Below are 20,317 nucleotides of genomic sequence, written 5' to 3'. Positions count from 1 at the left end.
AGACTGAAGTCAGTTCTGCTTTGAGAATGAGGTTGGGAAAGGAGATCTCCAGAGGTCCTCTCAACCTCAGTGTTCCTTGAACATTAGGAGGAAGTTCTTTACTATGAGGATGGTGGAACACTGGATTAGGTTGCCCAGGGAGGTGGTAGAGGCCCCATGACTGGAGACATTCAAGTTCAGGCTTAATGAGGCTTTGTGCAACTTGGTCTAGTTGGGACTGTCCCTGCTTAGTGCAGGGGCTGAAGTAGATGACCTTTAAAGGGCCCTTCCAACCCAACCCATTCTCTGATTCTCTGAATTGATAAAGTTGGAACAGTCTACTTCAGACCTAAAAATCCATTTCAGCTCTACCAGCAGAGCTGGGCTCAGACTCTTGTGGAAAAGGCTGATGTCTTCTCCAAGCACCACCACTTGTCCTTGCCCCAGCTGCCTTGTCCTCACTTCCCACCTAGCAGCACATGGTTTGAGCTTGCTCCTGTTTATCTGTGAGCACTGAGCGGATGCACAGCCCCTGAGCAGTTGGAGGCACAACCTAACAGGATCCTGAGTGACAAATGAAGGCAGTCAGAATGAGGACACAACAGGGAGCCTGTCCTCCCTCTTCCTCATTTCCCTCCAACTCCAATGCATCTGTGTGAACATGACATCATTTTTCCATCTGCTGAGGGACCTGCCTCCCTCCCTCTGCAGACAGATGTGCTTGCATCTGGAGTGCACACTGCAGGAGGCAGATGCTGCTGGATTTTAATCCCTCTGAATTCTCTGGTGGATTAAACCTCCAATCTCCTTCTTAATGCTGCAGTGAGTAACACACAGACTGGTTACACTGGCTTACAGCTGAAATAAAAGCAAGGAAGTCAAAATGAAGTGCCTGAAAATCAATCTAGGTTGAGAGTGGATGGGACACTACAGCATTCAGGATTATTTTCTTCCACCACCCTTCACCCTGACCAGTGCCTGCAAGGCAGGTTGTGTGTAGATGTGTTGTTCATCACCTACCTGCAACCCTTCAATGGCCAGTTTGAGGATAGATGGTGTAAGCTTGGAGGCTTGCTTGAAGGAGAAGTTGCTCCAATCTATAATTAGAATGAAGCCATTTATCTGAAGCTCCTGATCTTCAATGAGCACCTCCAAGGAGAGTAGGATAGCCCGAAGGATATCGATGAAGGAGTTCCTAAAGCCAAAGAAGAAGAAAAAACAAGAAACAAAATCATCAATGTTTGCAGTTATCTTCAGCCCTCAAGATGCTCAGCTTTGCTGGGGATGGGACAGGGATTTATTCTGGTAGAATTCTTCTGAAAAGAGAGTTGTTTCAGAGGTGTCACTAAAGCTCTCCCGCTCTGGAACTCACATTCCTCTGTTGGATGTGATAAGTCCTGCTCACTGGTGGATAAAATAAACCCTGGATTAAATCTTTCTGATTCTTCTGGCATTGCTTACAATAGGTTGCAGCTAAACTACTTGGGGGAAAATATTTCTGTGTGGTGAAATGAAACAGATTCAGGCTATCAGTTTAATTCCCTGCTCCTTCAGATGTTCTGTACCAGGTTTTTGTTTGCTTGTTTGTTTGTTTTCCTTTCTTTTCTCTCAACTACAAAGAGGAAAATCAGCAAAGGAAATAAAGCAGTGCAGAGTTAATCTAAATGTTATGCTTACAACAGAACTGGCTTCCTGCTTGAACAGAGGGAACCATCCAAAGCTTTGCACAATGAAAGTTTGGCTGTTGCTTTGTTTCTGGGAAACAAATGCAACATGGAAAATAGTTGAATTCACTCAAAATAGGAACTCTTCATTAATTATCAGGTAGCACAGGCTGGCTGCAATGCTTCCATCAGCTCTGGGAAAATAATAGAAACCTTGGAGGCCCCAAATGGACAGCAAGAGATAGAGAAGAAAATGGTGAAAGTCTGTACTGAAGAGCCTGGGCTGCATCTCCTGGAATTTACAGAACTGAGCTGGACACACTCATGAGTTGTTCCATCTTTACACCTGAATAAGCTGGATCAGGCCCCTCATCATCTGTTCTTCCCCTTAAGATGATTTACAAACAACAGACTCTTTGAGAGAGCAGCAAACAAGGAAAGCTCAAATTGTGATGAGACCTGAAGCCTGGTACAGGGAAAGCTCACACCATGTGCTCTCACGGAGATTTCCCTTTAATCCTTTTCTGCTGTTTTCTTTAATTTTCAACAAGTCATCTAAGCCTACAAGAGGGTTGTTTCAAATTCTGCCTGAGAGCAAAAACCAAAACCAAAACCAGACCCAAGATGTGCAGTCAAAACAAACCTCTGCTGTCCAGACCTCGACCCCTCAATGGCACAACACTGGGTAAATTTCTGTTAGGAGTAAATGTTGAAGTGTTTTCGTAGTCTTTCTCTTTTCTCTCAGCAAGCTTCAAGTGGAAATGGACATTCTTTGAATGCTCCCTTGGAAAGTGCTGTTTCTGAACTGTGGCTCTGCCTAAGTTAGATGCTTCTCTAAAGTTGCTGAGGCAACTTGCAATAGAGAAAGTTTAAAGACATTGAACTTTGTTGCTGCTGGGTACCAGCCCACTCCTCCCTCGTTTGCAGCAACAGGATCTTGACCTTTCCAAATCATGTGGGGAGGCTGTGCTGAACAGACAAGCAGAAGCAGTCCTTTGCTCAGCAGTGCGAGGTGAAGGGATGCCAACTGGATTGACAACTGCTATTTATTTTTAGGCAAAATTTCATAAAATCACAGAATCCCAACATGGTGAGGGTTGGATGGGACCTCTGGAGATCATCCAGTCCAACCCCCCTGCTAAAGCAGGGCCATCCACAGCAGGAGCACAATGGCCAGGGTGGGTTGGAATCCCTTCGGAGAAGGAGACTCCACAACCTCTCAGGGCAGCCTGCTCCAGGGCTCCAGCACCCTCACACCAAAGAAGTTTCTCCTTCTGTTCATATGGAACCTCCTGGGTTCCAGTTTGTGCCCACTACCTCTTGTCCTGTCCCAGGGCACCACTGGCAAGAGTCTGGCCCCAGTCTCCTGGCCCCCACCCTGTACAGAAGATCCCCTCTGGGGCTGCTCTTCTCCAGGCTAAAGACCCCCAGGGCTCTCAGCCTTCCCTCCTCACAGAGATGCTCCAGGCCCCTCAGCATCTTTGGAGCCTCTGCTGGACTCTCTCCAGTAGTTCTGTAATCTGCTTAAACTCTAAATCACAACAAAAGATTTCATCTGACTGAGGACAAGATCTTCCCCTCAGACTCTATGCTGAGGTATTCCAATCTCTGTTTGGGTTTCTACATCAGTTACACCGTTCAAGCAACTAGTCAACTGCCCTTCCCTGTGCTTTCACTAGAAATTACTTGCCTGAGAGTTGTGACACCATCTTCTTAGGGTGTAACTAATCTGCCCAAATCCCTCCCCACCTCAATGTATTTGCATTTTTAAGACATGGTGTAAGAAATAACTCAAAGAGAACACAAAGATGTTCTTCAGATGAGTATGAGACCTGAAGTAGCACACAAGTCCTCCACAGGTGGGCTGTTTGCAAGCACACTGCTTTGGGAATGCTGGGTCTGGAGAGAAGTCAGAGTGCCACTTGAGGCTGAAGCCCTCTGCTCCCTCATCCTGAGGCTTTGAGACACATCATTTAGCTGTGGGACTGATTTGCATCCAAATAATTTTCTATGCATGAACAGTGAACCACTTTCTATTAGTCCATCTCTTTTGTTCCTCTGCCAAATGTCCTCTTCCCTCCTCCAGCCCTGCTCCCCACTAATTTAACCCTCTCAGACACTCCAAACGTGAAATAAATTACTATCACACAGAGGGAAATGTGTGAGGTGCTGTAAGGATTCAGTGTGGAGCCTATTAATGAGTTACAAAAGATTTGTACAAGCCCCAGAAAGACAAAAAGAAGGGAGGGAGAGTGCCCTGTCTGCTTTGGCTGAGTGGAAAGGGAGCACAAAAGGGGTTCTTCAAATATCCTTTGGAAAATGGGAAGTTAGCCCAACAGAAGCCAGTGGTAAGGAACAAAACTGAAGATGGTTCAGCTGAGGGATTTGGTGGGGAGATTAGCCAAAGGCATAACATGAAAATAAATAAGAAGAAATTACTTAATTATAAGAGGTGTAAGCAGGCTGTGAGAGAACCAAAAGGCTCAGTGGAGTACCAGGGTGCAATGGGAACAATTAAAGGGGATAAAGACATTGAAGGGAAATTAAATGATCTATTTGCGTGTCTCTGCCACTAGTCATGTTAAAGGGATACATGGATAACAAAGCAGAAGGACTGCTGGAAAATAAGGGGTCAGATAAGTCACACTGCAAGGCAGCATTTTGGAGCAGATTGCATCAGCAAAGGCTTCTGACATTGCTCTCTCTGAGCAGCTGAGCACTGGCATGTTCCTAGAAAACCTCTGATTTTTAATGCACTTCCTCCTGCTGAAAAAACAGTGCTGGAAATTACTGACACAGTCCTTGGGGAGCCACATCTTGATTCAAACTCATGCTCTGGAGTAGCTCCCCTGCCTCTCTGGCATCAGAGGGAGGTCAGTCCAAACACTGCAGGACCTGATCTTCACGTTTGATGACCTTCTCGTGACCCCTCCTTTTGAGCATCTTGGTTTAGTGGGAGATGTCCCTGCCCACGGCAGGGGGCTTGGGACTAGATAATCTTTAAGGTCCCTTCCAACTCGATCCATTCTATAATGCTATATGAAGCCCACACAACACAGGGCAGCCTATGGCTGAAGAAGAGCCAGGAAGAATAAGCTGCAGAATGAGGACTGGTGGATAGACCTGGTGACTCACTTGACTGATCTTGCAGCAGAGAAGATGAACAGTCAAGGAGAGCAGCTCACAACTGATTCACGTGCTGAAAAGAGCTTGTTTGCCTCATCTGTCTGAGGTCTGAATAGCTCCCATGTGCAAAGAAATCACCAAGGCTTGTCTGCTGTCCGGGGAGAAAATGGGTTGCATGCACAGCAAATGTTCACAACAAATATTTTGACCAGCCATGAATAACTTCCTTCCTAGAACAATTCCAAGCTATTTACACTAATTCTCTGGGGGGAAAAAAAAAAAAATTAAAAAAAACCCAACCCCAAACAAACCAAAACAAACTAAAACAAAACAAAAAACTAAAATAATAATTTAAAAAATGAACAATTCACCAGCATGGAAAAAATTCTTACCCAACACCTTGGCATGCCAAAGTTAATGGATTTTTTTGCATTTCTGTCTAGAAACAGAATATATATAGAGAAAACTCCTCCTGAGTAAAACACAGATTGCACCAAGTTAATGTCAGAGCTCCAAATTATTCCTCTGTCACAACTAGTGTAGGTATCTTAGGCTGTCCCAGTACGTCAGCTTCAGGCATCTCTCCTGTTTTGTAATGAAGTGACAGCAAGTTTTTCTCCACAGCAGCTGTGTAAGGCTGTAAATAAAAATCCCAAATAACTTTACATCCAGGCTAACAGACTGGATAGAGAAAAAGTCTATCAGGCTGTTTGTTTCTGAAATGTTTAGCCCAATGATGCAAGTTGAGACCTGCCCAATCACCAAGTTGAGACCTGCCTAGGTTGTAACTGAATGGAGGGCAGTCATAGAAGCATAGAATTATAGAATCACAGGATCATTCAATCATAGAATTCTTTGGGTTGGAAAAGACCTCCAAGATCATCGAGTCCAACCATGTCCCCAGGTGCCATGTCCACATGTTTCTTTGTTTCTTGAGCACCTCCAGGGGTGGTGACTCCACCATCTCCCTGGGCAGCCTGTCCCAATCCCTGACCACTCTTGCAGCAAAGAAACTCTTCCTAATATCGAATGTAAACCTCCCCTGGTACAACCTGAAGCCAATTCCTCTTGTCTATCACCTGATCCTAGGGAGAAGAGACCAATCCCCACCTCCTGCTAGCAGTGACCTGTGAGCCTCTGCCACTGCTAGTGAAAGGAAAATGCACCAAGTTGCAGAAGGAAAACTGCATCACTTTATTCTTTTTCCCCTGCAAAAATTGCCTCTCAGAGGCTTTCTTCCCCGTGTTATGCTTCTCCTGAAGGTTTTCTCTCTCCAAGCATTATGAATTGTTTGGGGTTGGTTGTTTGTTTTTTTTTTTTTTTTTTGTTGCTGCCACTTTCCACTTCAGCTGAACTCCATAGCAACCAACAGCCCTGGAATTACAGGCTGCACATGGAGGTCTGTTATGCATCTCCTCCTACACAGACCCATTCATGCTGTGGGCACCCTCACCAGATGAATGCTTTGTCCCTGATGTTAATGAAGCTGCACAAGGACCCTTTCTTGTCAGCAATCAGCTGAAAAACCTCTGCAGCTCCTGTGTTTGGGGAGGGAGAGTGCAGATGGAGGGGGTCTATAGACCTCTGTAGGACCAGCTTCCACCAGAGATATACACACAGGTTTGGGGAGGTGACATCTGCTCTTCCTTTTGACTCAGCCCAGGGTTGGAGAAGGACCTGGAAGTGCTGGTAAGCAACAAGGTCCCCATGAGCCAGCAATGTGGTCTTGTGGCCAACAGTATCCTGGGGTGCATTAGGAAGAATGTGGCCAGCAGGTCCAGGAAGGTTGTTTTCCTCTACTCTGCCCTACTCAGGCCACATCTGGTGTATTGCATCCAGCTGTGGGCTCCCCAGTTCAAGAGAGACAGGGAACTGCTGGAGTGAGGTTCTAAAGATGTTAAGTGGACTGCAGCATCTCTGTGAGGAGGAAAGGCTGAGAGACCTGGGGCTCTTTAGCCTGGAGAAGAGCAGCCTGAGAGAGGATCTTCTCAATGCTCAACAAGAGCTAAAAGGTGGGGGCTGAAAGGGTGGGGGCTGAAAAGATGGGGCCAAACTCTTCAGTTGTGCCCAGCAACTGGACAAATGGCAATGGGCACAAACTGGAACTCAGGAGGTTCCAACTAAATATGAGGAAAAACTCCTTTGGTGTGAGTGTGCTGGAGCCCTGGAGCAGGCTGCCCAGAGAGGTGCCCCTGCTTTTAGCAGGGATCTAACTGGATGATCTCCAGAGATCCCTTCCAGCCCCCACCATATTGGGATTCTGGGAGCATGTGACCTCTCTCACCATCTAGCAGGGCATCAGTCCCAGTTAAAGTATAAAACTGTTACACTCCTGAGAGTTCTAAAAAAAATCCCTCCCCAATCTCCAGAAACTTGATCCCAAATGGAGCAGGCAAACCAAGTGCAACCCAGCACAGCATGAGCTTAGCTGGAGTGCAGCAGGGTGCAGGAGGGCAGCCCAGCCCTGGGGCTAATGGTTTGGCTGGGCTCCAGCAGAGCTCAGTGCCAGGCAGGGTGAAGCCTCTCTGGAGCAGCAAGCAGCTCTGCTCTGCAGTCTGCTACTGAAAGCAAAGGCCAGAACTGAACCTCAGGTGCAATTATGATTGTCCCTCTGGATGTGGATTGGTTTTATTTCTTCAGGGTTTAACTATTTTCTTGCCTTTTTAGTACCCAGAGCTTGCACACTGTGCTTATTTCTGTGCTGAGAAGGACTAAGTGACAGTCACAGGGAGTGTGTTACCATGCTGTGGAAATTACTAAAAGCTTCACACTACAACCCCTAAATGCAATCAATAAATCAGTTCTGCAGAGTCACTGCTGTAATTTGCCTAGGTAGTCCCAAATGCAGGGTGCCCTGGGAGGAGCATGGGGCAGGTGGGCAAAGAGAACATTTCAGCATGAGCCCAGTCAGGAACTTGTGGGGGTTTCCCCTTAGTGGTCTCCAATTTTAGGAGATGGCACATAGGAACAGACTCATGGTCAGGTCCTGATCTAGTTGAAGATGACTCTGCTGAGTGCAGGTGTGCTGGACTAGATGACCTTTAAAGGTCCTTCCAACCCAAACCATTCTACACTGTTTGAGATGTAGTTTTCAGTCTCTTGTTGTGATTTTACCAATCTTGGGGCAGCATTCTCTCGAAGCACAACTGTAGTAATCATGAGCAAAACAAATGCTGGGACATGAATGAGTTATGGGAAGGAGCATTAGGATTGATGACCTCTGTTGGTTTGTTTATTTTCTGATCACTAGCCTTTTCTTATTCTCTCTTGACATTGCAATCCATCCTGGCATCACACTAAGCTATTTGCCCAATTTCTTGCACTGTTGCATTCCACAAGTTAATTTTTCGTTACAGAAAGGGAAAGGATTTTCTTTGGAACATCATGAGGCTCCTGCTTAATCACAGAAAGCAATTATACAGCTTCTTTGTTCTGTTATTAGAAGGAGGCACAGATGACACCACCGATTCAGTCTCCCTGCTGTCACGTTTTCTCCGTGTGATGCCTTCACATCTCCTCTACCTCTGTTTCCACTGCCTCTTCAGCATCTTTCCATCTGAAATAATCCTGGAGCTTATGCTCCCTCCTGATGTGATTACCTCACCTGTTCATAACATTAATGAATTCCTTTCATTGTTCTATATTTTTATTTTGGACGGTTAATCTTTTACATCCCCCTCTTCCTGGACTGATACAATGCAAAGTGAATTCAGTATTCCAGTTGAGTTTGGAATATCAGCATAGCTAAAAGAATGTGTTATCTTTTCCCATTTATTTTCCATCTCATTCTTAATGCAGCTGAACACCTAATTAACTTTTCTGACCACCACTGCACAATAAGTACACTTCTTAATTGTGCTGTCCCTAATGACCTGATGTGGTTGTTTTATTTTTTTTTCTTAAAAGGTTAAAAATAATTGGAAAAACAGAAGAGACTTCTCAGCTAAGGGAGCAGAAAGGATCTGCATACAAGATGTTGCCACATATTAGACCCCAAAATGTTCTTGCAGGGCATATAGGCTTTTTTTTGCATAATAAATTCTGCTCTTCTAGGTCATTCAAGAGTTTTCCATAATTTTTTGGCTGACCTTCACTAACCTACAGCACTTTCTGTTTCCTTTTTTGTCACATCTCTTACCTCACCAAAGGAATATTATTGCTGAGGATCATGGAGTCACAGAATGGTAGGGGTTGGAAGGGACCTCTGGAGATCATTGAGTCCAAACCCCCTGCCAGAGCAGGACCATCTGGGGCAGGTCACACAGGAACACACCCAGATGGGTCTTGAAAGTGTGCAAAGAAGGAGAATCCACAGCCTCCCTCGGCAGCCTACTCCAGGGCTCCAGCACCCTGAGATTAGAGATTTTTTTCCTTATGTTGAGGTGGAACTTCCTGTGTTCCAGTTTGTATCTATTGCCCCCTGCCCTGCCACAGGACACCACTGAAAGGAGACTGGCCCCTTCCTCTTGATACCCACCCTACAAATATTTCCCACTGTTTCCAGCTGGGCTGCCTACCTAGAAATCCTGCACTGCTCCCATCCCAGTGGATGTAGCAAGCTTTACACCAAATCAGGATGCCTGCTTTATTTGGTGGTGTCACAGAGGTTCTCATCCAGCAGGGAGGCTGCAACAGACCTTGGAGACAAGAAGTTCTGTGACCATTATCTCCCTTGGCACACGGTGAGGGGGAACCACAGCTCCATTGTAAGAAACAACAACAATGGAACGCTATAAAATACCAGAACTATCCATTTTCAGCTCTAATTGAGGCACAAATGACCCAGCACACATCCAGAATCCCAGATGGGAACCTCGCTTTTCCACAATGTTTCTTAGATATGAAAGAATCTATTGGACTTTTCCATGCCAGATCTTACTGACAGGATGTTCATGTTCTTAAATTGCAGGATGCTGTAAAGCATTTTCGGAGTTTTATCCTCCTCAGAGGCTTTTGACAAAGCAAAATGAATCCTAGGAGTGGGGGATAGGAAGTTCATAGAATCATAGAATCACAGAATCATAGAATCATAGAATCACAGAATCAGTCAGGGTTGGAAGGGACCACAAGCATCAGATGATCTAGATGAATTAGATAGTTCCAACCCCCCTGCCATGGGCAGGGACACCTCACACTACATCAGGCTGGCCAGAGCCTCATCCAGCCTGGCCTTAAACACCTCCAGGGATGGAGCCTCAACCACCTCCCTGGACAGCCCAAGTTACCTGAGAGCATTGTTTGCATCTCCTGCTCTGCACCAGCATGAGTGTCTCTGACTTCTTCAGTAACAAAGAAATCCCCAGTGATGAGGGCTCCACAGAGTGCCCCAGTTACCTCTTCAGGTCCTGAATCAGCTTGATCTTTGCAAACGTTTTCTGGTTTTCAGAAATGCAATTCTGTTTGAGAGCTGGGATCTCAGAATAAGGGGAGGCCTTCCAGAGGCTCTCCGGGGACCTGAAGCAGCCTACAGGAAAGCTGAGAAGGGACATTTCACAGGGGCCTGCAGGGATAGCAGGAGGGGGAATGGGTTGAAGCTTGAGGAGGGGAGTCTCAGACTGGAGATGAGGAAGAAATTCTTTCCAGTGAGGGTGGGGAGACACTGGCACAGGCTGCCCAGGGAGGTTGTGGATGTCCCCTCCCTGGAGGTGTTCAAGACCAGGCTGGATGAGACCCTGAGCAACCTGGGCTGGTGGGAGGTACCCCTGCCCATGGTGGGGGTTGGAACTGGATGATATGTAAGGTCCCTTCCAACCCAAACCATTCTGTGAATCTATGACTTCATTTACTTTTATCCCCAGGGAAATGGGGAAGGAACTTTTCACTACCACTGTTGCTTAAGGTAAGCTTTTAGCTATAGGAGGATTTGTATCATTCCGTTTGGAGTCCATCCCTTGCCCCAGATCCTTTAATGCCCAGTCAGTATTTTCTCTGTTAACCAGTGGTGAATATCTTATTTAACAAACCAAGGGGCAAGGAAATTCCAGTAGGGACAAACACGTCAGCCAGGACAAAACCAGTAATGGCAGGCATGTCTGGTGTCTCAGGAGGGCTTTTAACAGAGTCTACATCTGATATGCCTCTTTTTGAAGTAAACCCCCAAATGATCCTGAATCACTTTTAAATGAGTCATAGGAAATGTTCTCTGAAAGAAAGCCAATGTACCTGTACCTGTTCACACATTTTAGCAGGGAACAATGATGTGGTGCTGGGAAAAGGAAAGGCAGCTCCAGCCCACAAAAATTGCCATTTTCCCCAGACTTACAAAGCTCTCTTATTCAAACAGAATTGAAGGTTTTATCAGAGTGAAACTGAATTTAAATTGCAGTAGCCAGCTGAAAGTGGTTTACATGTAAATGAGACCCTCAGAAATGGAAAGATTTCCTACCGTCTCTTCCTAGTTCAGGGTTTATTCCTCCTCCTTTTTTTTTTTTTTTATATATCTCCATTCTCAAATGAATATTGCAATGCATTTGGAAGCAGGATTTTTCAGCAGCCTCTCTCCCTTTCAATATAAATCACATTTCTCCTTTGTACTTGCACGACAGAGGGGTAGGATTATCCCTGGGAAAACAAGGCAATGCATTCTTACTCAGAAACAGAGAACAGCTTAGGGGATCACAGGTCCAAGATAACAAGAGAGGATGGAGATGCCTTAGATAAGGTTATCACACTCTGCTGTGGATTTCTCTGATTAGAAATACCTATACAAAAGAAATTATGTGTGCTAGGACATACCCTGGCTCTCTCAAGGCCACCACATATAGCCTGCAGACTGATCTGTGCATATTTAATAAATATAGAATCATAGAATGGTTTGGGTTGGAAGGGACCTTTCAAGGTCACCTACTCTAACCCCCTGCCGTGAGCAGGTAGGTCAGAACCCCAAACAACCTGACCTGGAATGGTTCCAGGGATGGGGCATCTATATCTCTCTGGGCAACATGGGCCAGGGTCTCACCACACTCAGTGTAAAAAATGTCTGTCTTCTGTCTAATCTAAATCTCCCTCTTTTAGGTTTAAACCCATTACCCCTTGTCCTGTCACAACAGGCCCTGCTAACATCTGTCCCCATCTTTATCAGCCCCTGTAAGTACTGAAAAGGTGCAATAAAATTTTGCCAGAGCCTTCTCCTCTCCAAGCTGGAATCTCCTGGATTTACTGTGAAAGGAAGTCAGAAGAAAGGGAAGAGTGAAAGGTTTAGCACTGGCAAGGGGAGCCAGTGAATTATGTGAGAGTTTGCGTGTTTTAAAAGGGTTCACAAAAATGGTTTTATTGGATCAGACCAAAGGTTCCTCTGACCTCAGATCCTTGTTGCAACAGTGGCCAACTGCAGGTCCCTAACAAAGGGTTTGATACACAGGAGGTTGGCAAGGTTAAAATAGAAAATGGGCTAATTTGCTTCTGAAAAGAAAATATTTCTTCTTATGTATATTGATATGGTGAGAGTGCCCTCTCCTTCTCTTGGAGAGATTCCTTGGAGAGATTCCAAACCCACCTGGACATTGTGATCCTGTGCAAGCTGCTGTGGAGGGGTTGGACTGGATGCTTTAGCAGGGGGTTGGACCAACCCTCACCATGCTGTGATTCTGTCATTCTATTATGATAGTCAAGAGCTTAGAATCTCACAATTTCAATCAAACTCTGAATTATGGCTCTCTAAAGAGATGTTATGGGGTGTTATACAAATAATCCCTATCTATTTTTCAAATAGATTGCTGTTAATCATGTAGCATCAAAACATTACTTGGTGCTGTGATTTCTATCTCATATGTGACAGATAACTGGCACCAAATATGTTAATGTATGCAAATAAGGTGCCAACCACTGCGTGTCTGCAGTGGAGAAGTGGCAAAGTGATCCCATCTTTCTGTAAAGAGAAAGCACCTAGGAAGATATTTGCATGTTACCTTCCCCTTAAAAATTAATCTGGACTGATGCAGATTTGCTCAGCACGAGCAGCAAACAGGCAGTTAGATAGGAAACGATTCCAGCAGGAGGCTAACTGGCTGCCTCTGCCCTCTGTCCCCTGCTACAAATGGACTCTCCAGGAAGTTTTCAGAGCTAAGATTATCATGGTCTGGGGACAAGGGATAGCTGGTTTTTGCTGCCCCTGTGGTTGCTGCACTTATTAAACATGAAAACCATCAGAGTGCAATCAGGATTTAAGGCAAAAAAATTCCTCGTCCTCAAAGAGTGTTTCCATTTTCTTCTCTTTAGGAATCCAGTCTCCAGTCATGGCATATTAATTATGATGCTCCCCTTGTTAAAAGAGGCCAAAAGCTCTTGTGCAGAAGAGCTTTAGCAGTTCAGGTTTTCGCCTGTTTTACTGGAATGTCTTCACTCCTCCTTCCTTTCCCCTACACCTCTGTGTGCTCTGCCCTGTGGCAGACAGGGGCTTGTACCACTTCTTTCACAGAATAATTTAGGTTGGAAAAGCTCTTCAAGATTATCAAATCCAACCCAACCCCAGGACATTGGCCACAGCTCTTTAGTCAGCTCTTTGCTTGACTCTCTCCAGTTACATTCTCCTCCCCCTCCTCAATAGCTTCTTGATTGCTTTATCCCCCTTCCACTGATATTTTTCCCCTCTCCTTTCAGTCAAGCCTCTCTCATCTTTCAACATATGCTTCATAACTTCCCCAGCTGTTGTTTTTCTTTCTCTTTTTCAGACATTTTCTCTCTCCTTTGAGTCCCTCCTCAGCTCTGCCCAGGACTGTCATTTGTGTGTGTCATCCTTCTGCCACTCATATGGGTTGCAATTGCCTTCCCAAATGCAGCTTCCATAAAAAATGGTACTAACTGAATTAAATTGCTGCCTCCAAGCAAATTAAAACATTTCAAGACAGAGCTCCTCTTTGTCATCTTTGTCCAACATTTAATTTGCACAGCTGTTACTCCTCCAAATGAGTATTCTGCCCATGCTATGCTTCCTTCCTCAGCTACCCTGAATTCTGCTGCCATTTCAGACTGGCTCAGTAATTTATTGATGTAATTGGAATTATTTTTCAGTACAGTGAGCTTCTAAGCTCCTTCGTTGAGGTCCTGGAATGTCCAAACAAGAGCAACCAAGCTGGTGAAGGGCTTTGAACACAATTCTTATAAGAAATGGCTGAGGGAACTGGGGTTGTTCAATCTTCAGAAAAGGAGGTTAAAGGGAGACCTTCTTGCTCTCTACAACTCCCTGAAAGGAGGTTGGAGTGTTCTGGAACTTGGTCTCTTCTCACATGCATCAAGGGACAGGACAAGAGGAAACAGCCTCAAATTGTGCCAAGGGAGGTTCAGTTTGGATATTAGGAAAAATTCCTTCACAGAAGGGGTTCTCAGGCACTGGAACAGGAAGGTGGTGGAGTTGCCATCCCTGGAGGTAGGGAGATTCCCCAAGCCTGGAATCACTCCAGGTCAGGTTGTGTGGGGCTCTGAGTAATCCGCTCTAGTTGATGATGTCTCTGCTGACTGCAGGACTCAACTTGATGACTTTGAAAGGTCCCTTCCAACGCAAACCATTCTAGGATTCTATGATTCTAAGCAAACCCAAAGACTTGCAGTGTAGAAATCATTCTGGTGTCAGGTTGGCCATATTTCAGCTGTAATCTCTCATAATAAACAGCTATGAGGCTGAGTTGTTGCCACAGTTTGCCTGTGACCATAAATCAGCCTCAACCGATGTTTATTCCTTCATATTCTATTAAACATTGGAGATTATCCTTGAAAGATATTGGAATAATCAGCATTTGAAACATATTCATTTATACCAACAGGATCTGCTGCTGCTAACATCCATGTAATTACACCACCACGAGCATTCTCAGCAAGGACATCATTTTTTCTGCTGTGATCCTTTACAGTATTTAGAGCTGTTGGTTTCCCACTATTTCAGAGTGTTCCCTTGCCCTTTAGCCTGGCTCAGCACACTTTCCTACAGAATGGTGAGTAACTGACATTTGAGATTCCTTGGTTAATAAAAGAGAATTTATGGCTAGCAGCCAGTTTTATTCATCTAACTTACAGATTTTTTTGAGCTATGTGACAACTTCTAAGACACAGAAGTCCAGACATGAAGGCAGAAATTAATCACCAGTTTCTTGCAAAAGGCAATGGGCAATGTGCCCTTGTGGCCAAGAAGGCCAAGGCACCCTGGGGTGTTTTAGGAGGGGTGTGGTTAACAGGTTGAGAGAGGTTCTCCTCCCCCTCTGTTCTGCCCTGGTGAGGCCACATCTGCAATATTGTTCCAGTTCTGGGGCCCCTCAGTTCAAGGAGGACCTCAGAGAACTGCTTGAAAGAGTCCAGCACAGAGCCACAAAGATGCTGAGGGCAGTGGAACATCTCCCTGTGAGGCCAGGCTGAGGGAGCTGGGGCTTGGAACTTGGAGCAGAGGAGCCTGAGGGCTGCCCTTGTTGTTGATAGAGATGTGCAGGGCAGTGTGGGGAGGATGGAGCCAGGCTCTGCTCAGGGAAGTCCAAGGACATGACAAGGGGCAATGGGGGCAAGCTGGAACCCAGGAGGTTCCACATGAATATAAGGAAAAACTTTTTCCTTGCAAGGCTGCCAGAGCCCTGGAGCAGGCTGCCCAGAGAAGTTGTGGAGTCTCCTTCTCTGGAGACATTCAAATCCCACCTGGATGTGAGTTCTCACTTTGTGTTTGGATTGTTGGGCACCTCTGAGGACTGAACTCTGATCAAAGTGAGTTCTCAAGTGTGCAGTAATAATACAGCTCAACATTTTCCCTCTCCCTCTGTGTGGAAGTGATCTGATCACTTGCTTTTCTGCCCATCTGCTCATTTCCACTTGTTCAGTCCCCCTGAAGTTTTCCGTTCTGTATCACATGTGATTAACATTGACTAACAGGTCCAAAATACACTGTGCAGGGCCTCGAGTGAAAGGGCTGACATCATCTCTAAGAAGCTGAACTTAAAAATAGACCAAAACTGAACCAGTGCAGCACATGCTAAACAAAGGAAACCCTGGCAGCATGACAGATCCCACCTAGTGATTTTGCCATAGGAATTATCATTCCTTGTGGGCTTTTCCCTAATTATCAAGCAGGTTATGGTCAATATATATATATTTTTTTTTTTTAATGATGTGGAAACAAAAATTAAATTCTTGTCACTGAGCTTTGCAGACGTCACAAACCCATGCAATGAGAAGAGATGAGGAGGGCAGCTTTAGCTCTGCAGAAGAGCCTGAATCACATGCTAGACTGTGCCCACATTATGGGTGAGAACAGATGACACATTTACCACTGGTGTCTGTATTTTAGGAAACAGTGACTTGGAAGCTGATTTGAGTTGAACATGAGTTCCAAATGTGATAGAGAAGCTAAGAAAACAGCGACAATCATCTCTAAGAGCAGGGAAGTACAGAACAGAAGAGATGGTGTTGCCACACGATGATTTATTAGTGAAAGCTTATGTTCAGGTCACCCATCTGCACATTAGCAAGAAAGCTAAAAGGGCAGGAAAGGCCCAGAAAAGAATGATGAAGACAAAATCTTCCTGATTCTGAGAGCAAAGAAGTTCAATCTGTTTAAGCCTTGGCAGCATAAATACCCTGCAGGACATGAAGGTAGCACAGCATTTACAGAGCATTATCTTTGCTGTGCTGGCTGCCCACAAGTATGTTCTTTACCTTGTGGTCAACACAAGGATGTTTTGTCCTCAGGGAAACATGGGTTGGCTGTTAACATTCAGCATGGTTAAAAGTGGGCACAAGAACCACTGCTGGAGAGCAGCAAATGTTCTATCGCCTTCTTGCCTGGCAGTAACGTGCCCTACAGTGCTCCATCCTCAGTGAATTCAAAAGTAGGTTAAACAATGATGTGGTCAGGACACAAAAGTGCAAACACAGGAAGCTGTCATATTTTTGTGGTGCCTTTAAACAGCACACACACACACAAGAATAAAACCCCACCAACTTGAAGGTGAAGATGGAAACAGTGAGACTGGAGAGGAAATGTGGTGGTGTTAGGTCATAGGCTGGGCTTGATGATCTCAGAGGTCTGTTCCAGTGTCAGTAATTCTGTGATTCTGTGAAAACCTGGTTTCTAGAGATGTGAGATCAATGACATTCTTGAAGATGAAATTGCAAATGTTTCTAAAAGCCTCTAAAAGGAGGTTTTGTCTTTGATACAGGGGATCCCTTAAAAATACCTTGAATTTGATTTGTCCCAGCAGTCATATGGCACAAATATGGCATTTTCTTTCAAAAATCAATGTATTTGTAAGACCAAAAAGTTTTGATGCTGCTTCTGTTTCCTTGGTAAGGATTATTCCCAAGAATATATCTGGTAAGAATGTCTGGGCTGAAAATCAGTTTATGTATTCTAGCTATGCTGATTTAGAGTGATCCTTTACAAATTATGGTTTCTTTGTAAATCACCCCTTCTAAATGCTGATTTAATCATAAGAAAGAGAAGAGAGCCAGCTGCAAATGAGATTAAAGTTAAGAAAGGCATGCTGAAGGCTGAGCTCTTTGCTCCTGCATGTCAGCATCACAGCACTGTATGCATTGATTTCATTAGCACTCAGCTGAAATGGGAGCTTGGAAACATCTTGGCATCACCAAACACATGTCTCCAGAAGGGTTCCTCAGGACACATGTGAGAGAGAGATACACAATGCCTGTTTCTTCAAGGTTTTGGGGGAATATACACGAAAATATATTTCTTCTGATTCATAACCTGCTTCCCTGCTGCTTGATGGGACATTGCACTCACTATGTCCTGGTCCTTAACAGCTTTTGCTCTTGTCTGTGCCTTCAGACAGTAAAAAAGGAAGAGGCCATCCCTCTGTCTACTTACAGGCTAAATCCTATTGCAAACCCCTGCTGTACTTGGAATGCTACTAAAGCCCACAGAAATTACACTTCTTGGCATTGGAATCCATAGAGGAATTAAAGAATCATTTTGGTTGAAAGAGACCTTTAAGATCACCAAGTCCAACCCTTAACCCAGCACTGCCAGTTCACCACTGCACCACGTCCCTCAGCACCACATCTACACAGCTTTGAAACCCCTCCAGGGATGGGGACAGGCACACACAGATGCACACATATACACAGATGGAGAAAATTTGAGCTAGAATCCAGTCCTTTCCAAATCTCTTTGCAGGAGCCTTAGGCAGCAGCAGTCTCATCTTTCCTAGAGCAGGACCTGATGTACAAGGTTAATCACAAGGATTCATTTTGCTGAGGGATCAGAATCCCAAAGCTGGCTCTATATAATACCAAAATCCCTTAATGCAGCTAGCAGAGCCTCATTGCTTCTGCCCTCTAAAGCTGAAACCTTCAATTAATCCAGGATACCTGTTCATTCCTCTTTCTTTCCAGGCCAATTGCTAGAGGAATGGGTTTGAGGCTGGAAGAAAGGCAGGAGGTCAACTCCTGGCCCCTTTCTAGTCAATAGGACATCTAGCACCAGCTTCAGTTGTGGTTTTCGCCCAATACTTTTGCCTAATGCAAAGTTCTCTTTCCACAACATTTATTTGCTAGATCTGCACAGGCAAAGGAAAATTAGAAACCCTTCTGAACTCTGTTTTCATGTGGAGTTGAAAGGTTTTCCCAGAAAAAAGCTATCATGAAGAATTGCTGGCTTTTATGTACAGTTCTCCAATCATTTCTAGAACATAAAGTCAAAGCTCCAACCTGTTGACTCTTAAGGATGAGACACTTCCATGGACAACTTTAGACCATGAGAAAATCCTACCTGGAGCTCATCAGAATTTATGATATTCAAAACTGGAATCTGAGTTCTGTTCTTTGGTCTAATTTGGATTAAAACATGTGGCACTGGTTGAATTTCTCCATTTCACCACAGAGGGAGGAAAGATGGAATGGAAGAACTTCTGATGAAGAGGACAATGTGAACATGATGTTCCTGGACTAGCCCCTTTCTCTGCCACCTCAAACAGTTAGTGAAAGCTGACTAATCACATTAACATTCCAGGCCATCTTTTTGGTTTTTTTAACAATGGCTGGGAGATATCTTTGTTCATACCATTCTGTAAGGAAATGACCTGAACAGAAAATATGGAGCTTTGCATGGCTCTCCCACTGCTCAAACTGGCAAATGTACAGCAAGCAGAGAATGTAGAAATTCTGCTGCAGCTTGTGGAGACCTCATAACACAGGCTGTAAGTCCTGAAAGGGTTAAAACATAAAAAAAGGGGAAAAAAGAGATCTGTTAAGAAGTCTGGAGAGAGAATAAATATGGTCAGTTCCTTCTGCACCAGAACAGCTATAAGGAACCCCCATATGTTTTGAGGCACTTGCTTTCTGTCAGCCTGCTTGGTTGGTCTGTGGTGCTGCTGAGGAAATTATAGAGAAGGCACTGATGTATGTACAGCAAACAGACATGATGTGGCTAAAAGATGGGAATGTTTGTGGAAAAAAAAAAAAAACCCGGGAGCTACTTATCTGACACACTCAGGAGTGTTATGTCTGAAGAATGAGATGTGATCAGAGCAGATGAAAGACCAACTGAAATGGACTCAAATATTGGACTCAAAACAGCCTTGCTGCTTCAAGTATGGTCAGAAATACGCCGGCGGGAGCCGAGAGTGAGGGTGCGTAAGAAGATAAGGACACTATCTACATTTACCTACTCTGGTCCCAGTTGGCTGCAAAAAGCAGAAGGATCTTCCTGCCGCAGTGGTCGCGATTTTCCAGCACGCCCGGGAAGCCATCGGTCAGAGCCCGTTTGATTCCTGGGTCGTCTGCCTTGAAGTTTTTGAACATATCCAGGTTTAACTGGCGGTACTGGAAGTACTGAGCCAGCAGTCTGAAGGCCTCCGTTTGGTGAAACTTTCTGGCTCGGAGAAATCTCAAGATGAAGGCATCATCCGTACGTAAAAACCCAATGTCAGGCCTGGTGATGATCATGTCCCTGACCTGCTGGATGTCCTGGTGCAAAATGTCTGGGTTCTCATTCAGTTCCAGGCGGGCTTTTTCTATAGTTTCTGGGCTAAGCCCAGCTTGTAAATGGGTCATCTCTGCACAAACCTCGTGTCCAAACCCTTAACTTCAGGTATGTCAGTAGGAGAAGTGCTGCTCCCATTCAATTGATGGTCTGCTGTCAGCCTGAGCCATTCAGAAACTTCTCACTGCTATTTAACAAATGGAAGTGAAGAACTTTCCTTATTCTTGCAGAAAGAGTAACAGGCAGTTCACATCTGGCATAATCCATCCAAAGGAAAGTGGTGGCTACTCCATCACTTACTAAAAGAAAAAGCATGAAAGAATGATTCAATACGTATGTAAAGCTACAGGAATGCATTACTGAGATTTAGAGAGTGGTAGAACTGGTTTGTGTGCTTCATATCATAGAATCATAGACTCATAGACTCACAGAATCATTTTGGTTGGAAAAGACCTCTAAGAGTATGCAGATTTACACTGATCATATGAAGTATAACAATTCTTTTATTTGGCTTTATCACCAAATCATGGAATGGTGCAATTTGGACCCCTGGAGATCATCCAACCCAACACCCCCTGCTAAAGAAGGGTCACTCACAGCAGCTTGCACAGGATCACAATGGCCAGGGGGGGTT

General features: G+C 44.8%; 1 protein-coding gene across 1 annotated transcript in view; it reads right to left on the bottom strand.

The window, feature by feature from the left end:
- Positions 1–19,757, bottom strand: part of CLVS1 (clavesin 1) — a 57,616-nt gene extending 37,859 nt beyond the window's left edge. Inside the window, exons 1-2 of the mRNA XM_054394733.1 lie at positions 19,366–19,757; positions 1,000–1,174 (exon numbers count right to left, since the gene is read on the bottom strand). Of these exons, the coding sequence (XP_054250708.1) occupies positions 1,000–1,174; positions 19,366–19,754 (564 nt within the window). The 5' untranslated portion in view covers positions 19,755–19,757. The remainder of the gene's footprint in view (positions 1–999; positions 1,175–19,365) is intronic.
- Between the last annotated feature and the right edge of the window lie 560 nt (positions 19,758–20,317).

Source organism: Indicator indicator, chromosome 31, assembly GCF_027791375.1.
Source record: "Indicator indicator isolate 239-I01 chromosome 31, UM_Iind_1.1, whole genome shotgun sequence".
In the NCBI taxonomy this organism is placed as follows: domain Eukaryota; kingdom Metazoa; phylum Chordata; class Aves; order Piciformes; family Indicatoridae; genus Indicator; species Indicator indicator.
Note: the sequence above shows the minus strand (reverse complement) of the source record. Positions and strands in the feature narration are given on the sequence as shown.